This window comes from Nomascus leucogenys, chromosome 12 (genome assembly GCF_006542625.1).
Source record: "Nomascus leucogenys isolate Asia chromosome 12, Asia_NLE_v1, whole genome shotgun sequence".
Taxonomy (NCBI): domain Eukaryota; kingdom Metazoa; phylum Chordata; class Mammalia; order Primates; family Hylobatidae; genus Nomascus; species Nomascus leucogenys.
Genome location: NC_044392.1, coordinates 59,453,214 through 59,461,638, shown reverse-complemented (window position 1 = coordinate 59,461,638; position 8,425 = coordinate 59,453,214). Strand labels below are relative to the sequence as shown.

Below are 8,425 nucleotides of genomic sequence, written 5' to 3'. Positions count from 1 at the left end.
TTCCTACAGGGCCTGGGATAAAGGGATTGACAAGATTAGTCTGAGACAGGATAGGAAGCCATGCTACCTGGAGATGGGGGAGCTGGGGAGATGCGGGTCTTCCCAGAAGCACTCTGGGCTCCTTTCCCACTCTTGCTGAGGTCTGTGGGAGCTCAGATGCAGGCTGTTCTAGAGAGAACACATGTAGCCCGAGGGTTTTTTTTTTTTTGAGATGGAGTCTCGCTCTGTCCCCCAGGCTGGAGTGCAGTGGCCTGATCTCGGCTCACTGCAAGCTCCACCTCCTGGGTTCACGCCATTCTCCTGCCTCAGCCTCCAGAGTACCTGGGACTACAGGCGCCCGCCATCACACTTGGCTAATTTTTGTATTTTTAGTAGAGACAGGGTTTCATCATGTTAGCCAGGATGGTCTCGATCTCCTGACCTCGTGATCCGCCCACCTTGACAGGCCCATCTTGGAGTCAAGAAATATTGATTTCTTCCTTCAGGCTGGATACTCTCACGTGACAGGAATTCCAGGGACAGTGCAGGCACAAGCTAAAGCGTCTATGTATTGACTTGGGTTTACATGGCTGCTGGAGGCAACTGGCACCGTCCACCTCCTCAGGAGTGGCTGCCACTCCGTATTTGTTATGACTACGGTTTTCCAGCTATTGTCTGCTGTTGACCTCCCAGTGTGACAGCTAACCAATGCAACAAACTAAGTAGGCTAATTAATGGCAGCGAGAGAAGTCTCCCTGCCCCACCTGTGTTATACAACTGCACTGGATGGTGGTGATCTGGTCTTTTCAAAAGCAGCTAGAAATAAAGACCCGTGTGTTCACTTGCCTCCTACCTACAGCAGTGGAACCCAGTGAGGGACAGTACTTTTCTCCCTCACTCCATGAATGACCCTACAATGAATTATTTTTCCCCTAAAGCAAGGGAGAAAGAGTATAGATTTTAAAAGGGTATGTGACCCTTATTTTTCTATCTTAGGAAAACAATAGCCAAACCACCTAGTCACTTGTGTACATATTTACATTTATTTACAAAAGTTTCTGTATCATCAGTAAAAACAATTTACTGACAAAAAAGCAAGCACCTAGTCATATAATAAGTTGATGACAGTCGAAACTAATGCTTGTTCTTTGTTAGTGGATATTTCTTCTTAAAAAAGCAGCTGCTTCAAGTTACATTTCCAACAGTTGTTCAAAAATTGTAGTACTCAAATGAGAAATTAGATGGCTTTTTAGTTTTTAAAATAATTTAGTTATTATGCTGTTGTCTTCATCTTCTGTTACCAATCAATTGGAACTACAAAAAGAAAATCATATTATTAACTTGTAAAATGCAGTAAATCTGGGCTGCAGACCAGGTGTCTTAATTACCCTCCTATTCTAATGTGAATAGCCCTTTTTTTTTTTTTTGAGACAGAGTCTCGCTCTGTCGCCCAGGCTGGAGTGCAGTGGCGCAATCTCGGCTCACTGCAAGCTCCGCCTCCTGGGTTCACGCCATTCTCCTGCCTCAGCCTCTCCGAGTAGCTGGGACTACAGGCGCCCGCCACCACGCCTGGCTAATTTTTTTGTATTTTTAGTAGAGACGGGGTTTCACCATGGTCTCGATCTCCTGACCTGGTGATCCGCCCACCTCGGCCTCCCAAAGTGCTGGGATTACAAGCGTGAGCCACGGCGCCCGGCCTGTGAATAGCCCTTTTGTAATAAACTCATCAAAGCCAAGGGAGCTAGGGAGCAGGGATGAAGGAAGAACTGCCTTGAGGGCTCTTGGGACGGTAGTCTGAGTAACACCTGAAGAACAGCCTTCAGGATGCTGCACTCAATAGCAGTCCCAAGACTCCTCCTGCCGACTCTCTGAGTATAACTCAAAGACTGAACAACAGAGCTGAGACTGTTAGACCCATATGTAAACTGTCACCCATTTGTAACAGCTACTTCCTTCTTCGCTACATGAAACTCCTGGGGATGGTTTTCTTCCTACCTCAAACTTATCTTCCTGTTTAGTCACCTCTGTGGCAATGACAGAACAATCTCTGGCTGTCTTGGAGTGAAACAGCCAAAAAACAAAACCGCATCCTTGAGCAAGCCCTGAAACCGAGTCCATTTCCTGGCCTCCTCCCCCATGATCTACGTATTTCCACTGAGCTCAAAATCAGACCAGGCCAGAGCTCCCCAAACATTTATATCTCATCGGTAACAAGAATTCATGAGAAATTAGTGCTGTGGTCACAGGGGTGAGGTAAAGGACAGCAAACTAGAAGTTTCCCTCCTTGGGAGCCTCACAGAACATGAAATGGGTGCTGTGACTTTTTCAGGGGGATAAAGTGGGAAATATTTGTAAACCAGGTTGGCATGCACAGGATTCTTGTTGGGGCAGCTTTTTGCTGGTCTCTGCTCCCCTGCCCTCTCCCAGCAGTCTGCTCACCCACTACAAGGAATCAAGCCTGCTTCTCCAGCTGGGCTCCTGCCTGAGATGCTACGTGTAAATCTTTCTTCTCGGAGAAATAGGACTCCCTGCTTCCTTTTTAATTTGGCTAACTTTGTGATCTGTTTTCTAGAAACTTACACAAAAAATACCAGGGCACTCGGAAATTGCCTACGTTGAACTGCCTGGGTGAGAAGTGTGGCGTGGCCATTTCCCGTCGGATGTCTGCTATCTACTCATCTGTCCTCTGTTGTTCCTAATTGAGTTTAGTTCTTCCTGGTCCTGCTCTCACACAGCTGAGGAAATATCGCATTTGTTCCTGGTTATGCTTGCCCCTTTCTCATCTCCTCCCCCGATCTCCTCCATCTCCACCATATACAGAACCTTTTAACATTTTAATTTAACTTAATTTTTTTGATGCCCAGGCAGGTCTCTTAACTCCTGGGCTCAAGAAATCCTTCCGCTAACTCCAAAGCTCAAGCGATCCTCCCACCTCAGCCTCCCAAGTAGCTGAGACTACAGGTGTGTGCTACCATACCCAGCTTCATAACCCTTTAGTAACTGAGCTTAGGGAATTCCCCCTGCTGCCACAATGGGTTCTTAAAATTTAAAAATAATTATTAAATAGGCAGTAAACACACATGATGCAGGATTTGAATAGTAAATAAAAATATACCAAGAAAAGTAAGCTCCTCTCTCAATCTCAGCCCCAAATACTCAGGTCTCTCCCTAGAATGTCACCTTAGAGAGGCGTTACCTTTCTAGACTCATCATTCCAAAGCAGTGCTTTTCAAAATGTTTCTGCTCAAGAACCTGTAATGGCTGCCTATTTCCACATCACTCCATTCCAAGGACCTCCTTGCAAATATTCAGTGTCTTTTGCGTCTACTTTAACTCGATGCCAGGCAGATCAATCTTACTATCAAATAAATCACAACAGATTTAATTCCCTCTCATGTATTTGCCCCTGCTGTTTATCCCACCTGAAATACCTTTTCTACTCCACTCTTGTTCTGAAAATGTAGGTCACATCCTACCCCCTCCAAAGCTTTTCTGATTATTCTGGCCTCTCCAATTCCCCTGCATTGGTTGCTCAGCCCTTACCATCGTATCACACATTCTGCCTATCACCTGTGCTTCCTGCCTAAGCCCTTCTAAGAGTTTCTTATGCTCACGTGCATCCATTCTCTCTCCCTGGTGTGGCCACAAGCTTCTTATGGGAGAAGCCCTATTATATGCTTTCTCTGAATCCCACGCAATGTCTAGCCTCGCTGGGTACTCTGACCCCACCCTATCAGCTAGCACGGTGCCTGGTATCGCATAATCTCCATAATGTTTGTTGTGATGAAAGGAACAGATGAAGGGATGAGTTCTGGAATGCCCATCCCCTTTCCCCTGGCCCTGGATGATGCCCCCCTACCCCCATCATTGGTAGTGGTGGCTATGCCTCCCCCATCCACTCAGAGTTCCCCTCCACTGTAACACCACCTAGATCTCAGCAGAGACCTAACTTGGCTCTCGCACTCACCTGGGGCTCACGCATATTGCTCAGATCTGAAATGCCCTCCTCTGACCACAAGCCTGGAGGTCCCTACCTCTCCCACCTCACCTCATCTCCAGCTACTTGGCTCCTCTCTGCCCAGCCTCCCAGCCCATCAACGCCTCATGGCCTTGGGTCCTCCCAGCTTGGGCCTGTGGCCGGCTGAGCTGTTCCTCGGACTCTCTTGCCCCCAGGCCTCCTGCCACAGCTTGTTTCTCCTGCACTGTTCCACCTGGCAGCTGAGGAGAAAGGACACCTTGTGGCCCATCCATCGATCCCACCTCACCTAGGCCCTTGCTGCTGCTTAGCCACCCTCGCTTCATCCCTGCACTGACCACAGCAACTGACTCAACAAAACCAAAGGTCTTAACCCCTCGCCTACCTCCTTGTCTTTGCAGCTTTAACATGTAGCCTCCTCCCTCGAGTCTCTAACCCAGGGCTACCCTGGCTCTGATCCTGGACTTTGCTTCCCCAGTCCTGCCTCCTCTGCCTCTTCCCATCACCCTAGGGCATCTGGCTTTTCTTTCTTAGTGACCTCAGGTGCTCATGGCATCAATTACTGTCCAGATGAAGAGGTGCCCCAATCTGTAACTCTAGCCTGAAGCCCACATCTCCAATTCTGTGCATGGACATAACTACCCAGGTAATATACCAGTACCCCAAAATCAACCCGTGAAAGCAAAAATTCATAATTTTCCTTCCCAACCAAGATTCCTGTGTGACTCCTCTGTAACACTTGGTCCTGTCGCTTTTATTTTTCTTGAAAAATAATAGTAACAATAATCATAATGGCTAACACTTATTTAACACTATTATGAGCCAGCCACTATTGTAAGCATTTTACTTATATTAATATATTTTGACACAGTTATTTCTATGTGATTATCTACGCTATCATTGTCATTTCTATATTATCATTATGCCCATTTTCCACAGAAGACTACCAAAGCACAGAGAGTTTAAGTGACTTGTCCAAGGCCTGTGAGAAATGGAGCTGGCATTTGAATGAGGGAGTTTGGCATCAGAGCCTACACTGCCAGATGAAAGTTTTGCTAACAGGATCTCTGCTGTTTCTCTCAAACCTAGCTCTGTATATTCAGTTCTGCCACCATTACCCTGACTCAGGCCCTCTTCTCTGCTTGGCTGGATTATTTCATTATTCCACTAACCAGTGTCCTCGTCTCATCTCCTATTAATTCGTCCCATGCTTTGCCAGCAGAGTGATCTTACTAAAGCATAGTTCTGCTAGAAAACTCTGCAGTTTTCCCTAAAGAATGACCCAAAGCCTCTCTCAAAGTCTCAGCCTGGCCCAACCTGCCAGCCCAGCCCCATCTTTCTCTAATGCCTCAACACTCTCTGCTCCAAAGAGGACGGCTTGCTACTTCTTGTCCTGCCCTTCACACCCTGGGCCTTAACTCTTCCCCTCATCCCTCAACACCCAGCTCATGCCTCTGCCTCCTGACCACCAGTGGGATCTGCCAGGAGGGGGCCTCTTGGAGCATCCTATGGCAGTTTATTAAACCAACACTGCTGCTAATTGTGTTTGTGTTCTATCTTTTATATGTGACTACAGGCCCAGCTCTGACCCTGGCTCCTGAAGTGAAGCCTATCCCTGATCCAACTTTTCCTGGGATGGGAGGTGGAGGGAGTGTATTGCAGTGGTTAACAGTGTAACTCTTGGAGTCCGAAGACCTAGATTTAAATCCCAGCCCACCACTTACTAGCAATGTGACCTTGACATCTCACTTGACTTCTACAAATCGCATATGCACTTTCTCTAAGCAAGGTATGATACTGCTCCTGCAAGGCTCATTGAGAGGGTTCCAGGAAACGATATGCACAGAGTGGCTAGTGCAGTGCATGGCACACAGTTGGTACTTAATACACTATGGTTAGTATATCTGCTGATGTTACTACTTATTACTGTACAAGGCAACCAACAGATGCGTACAATCTGCCTTCCCAAGTAATGGGCATCTACAGCAGGGCTGCTGTTGTTCTGGCACAGAGTGCACAGCCTGCAGCATACTTACTTGGTTCTGTCTGGTTTTCTGTCACATTTCAGAATACCTAAAAATGAAGAAATTGTCTTCTCATTTAAAGAACTGAAAAGAAAAGCTGAAATGTGGAGTTACTGACTGCCTATTAGAAGCCTAAATATGGAAAACTAAGCCAGAGCCCCATCACCCTGGGATTTCCTGCTATCCTATATGCTTTAAATCAAATTGGCTACAGAGCTGGTCCAAAGAGTTGTTCAAAAATTTGTCAGAACATGATAGATAACCAAATGCAAAAACTGTTGACAAAATGGCTAATTTTACCTTGTGCATAAGGCTGAAGATGCAGGGAAGGCTAGAATGGTTTGGACCAGTGCTGTCCAATAGAAATATAATGCAAGCCACATAAGCAATTTAAAATTTTTGGTATCCACATTACAAAGTAAAAAAAATGTAAATTTTAATATTTTATTTAACACAATGTGTCACAAATATAAAATTATTTCAACATGTACTCAATATAAACATTTTTTAATGAGATATTTTACATTCTTTCACACATGGTCTTAGAAACTTATTATTTTACACTCACAGCACATGATAATTTGGACTCCCACATTTCAAGTGCTCCATGGCCACATGTAGCTCATGGCTACTATTTCAGACATTAAGACAGTGCTCCCACACATGCATGCATCGCTTTCCTGCCCACAGTAGGCATCTGCCCGACCCTAGAACTATGCTAGTGGTTCAGAAGCCTAGTCAATAGGGTTGACTAGAGCTTATAAAGTTGTCTGTCAACTACAACTAGGCAGCTGGAGCTGTTTCCATTCAACTCTTTCCTCTTCTGAAGGTTCCATGCCAAACATCTCACTATTTCCCAATTAATGACTTTAAGGTTGCTTAAAGGTTGAGGTGCTTGCTGAGTTTTTTTGTTTGTTTTCTGAGACAGGGTCTCACTCTATCACCCAGGCTGGAGTGCAGTGGCACAATCTCAGCTCACTGCAACCTCTGCCCCCCTCCCGCCTCAGCCTCCTGAGTAGCTGGGACTACAGGCATGCACCACCATGCATGGCTAATTTTTGTATTTTTTTGTAGAGATAGTGTTTCACCATATTGTCCAGGCTGGTCTCAAACTCCTGGGCTCAAGTGATGAACACACCTTGACCTCTCAATGTGCTGGGATTACAGGCATGAGCCACCATGCCTGGCCTCCAAATTGTTTTTTTTTTTTAAGAACAAATTTTTTCAGATTATCTGGGGCTAACAGTACTGACCATGGGAGTAATTTTCTGTATATTGAATGACCTTTTTTTTTTTTTTTAAGTTAAATCAACCAATTGTTTTGAAGTTCTATGGAAATTCAGTGCCACCTCTCTTTAGTTCAGGTATCCTGGGTTAGTTCTTTAATTGAGATCTACAACAACACTGAGTGGAAAATGATTTTAGTTTCTGAGAACCAACCTGTTCAGGAGATGATTAACTATTATACTGCTATTTGGGGATTAAAATAGATTTTTAAAAAATTTTGAGCTCCCAAAATATTTTATGCATTGGGCAATAGCTGAAAACTTTCTTCAGCTGATTGTTATAATATGGTTTAGTGGAGAGTCAACTGGTTGATAATCTATTACTTAGGGATGGATTTTCATGGTATTTACAACTTATAATATGAAAATGTTATCGCCAGGAAATTATATTTAGCACTGATATCGCAAAATAGTCTAGTTCTGCACTGACCAAGAAAACTTTCTGCAATGATAGGATTATTCCTTATCTGGGCTATCCAGTATGGTAGCCACTAGCCAGATGTAGGTATTGAGCACTTGAAAGGTGGTTAGTGTAACTGAGGAATGAATCTTAAATTTAATGGTATTTCATTTTAAATTATATATTTAAATAATCATATGTGGCTAATTGGCTACTATACTAAACAGTACAGGTCTAAGGAAACTGAAATCTAGTTTATAAACTTGATTCAGGACACAATGGATCCTAGATACTATCACTTGTAGAAAGTTTACTCTTTGGCATTCCCTGTCTGGCATATTTCCTTTTGGTGAAGGCTGATATGGAAACTGCTGTGGCATCAAGAATATCTACTCTTCAGATTTACAGCCTGCTCCCTGTCCTTTGGGATTTGAGAGGGATTACTCACTACCAGGAATGAACAGGCTGGGAACAAATTCTCCAAGTCATCAGTTCTCCAAGCTGTATGACTGCCCAAGATTGCTAGGGGACTCAGAAGGCTCAGGAAGTAATACAAGCACGATTACTTGTATTACGTAAGTCACTTAACCAAAACTCCTTTCCTACCTGGGAGCCCCATTCATGGTATATGACATGAAAATTACAAAGGTGGCAGCCTAAAGAGGTCTTTAGCAAACTCCGACTTGGAGACCAGAAGTTTAACTATATTTTGAAGCAGATCACACGTAAAAGGAGGCTACGCAACAGGTCCAGGCTGTGT

At 44.5% G+C, this 8,425-nt stretch overlaps 1 protein-coding gene across 2 annotated transcripts in view; it reads right to left on the bottom strand.

Moving 5' to 3' along the window:
- Positions 1-999: 999 nt before the first annotated feature.
- The window catches only part of CD58 (CD58 molecule), a 57,448-nt gene continuing 50,022 nt past the window's right edge, over positions 1,000-8,425 (bottom strand). For both annotated transcript variants that reach the window (XM_003268037.4, XM_030824775.1), the window contains exons 5-6: positions 5,992-6,028; positions 1,000-1,293 (exon numbers count right to left, since the gene is read on the bottom strand). In XM_003268037.4, the coding sequence (XP_003268085.2) occupies positions 1,284-1,293; positions 5,992-6,028 (47 nt within the window). In that variant the 3' untranslated portion in view covers positions 1,000-1,283. The remainder of the gene's footprint in view (positions 1,294-5,991; positions 6,029-8,425) is intronic.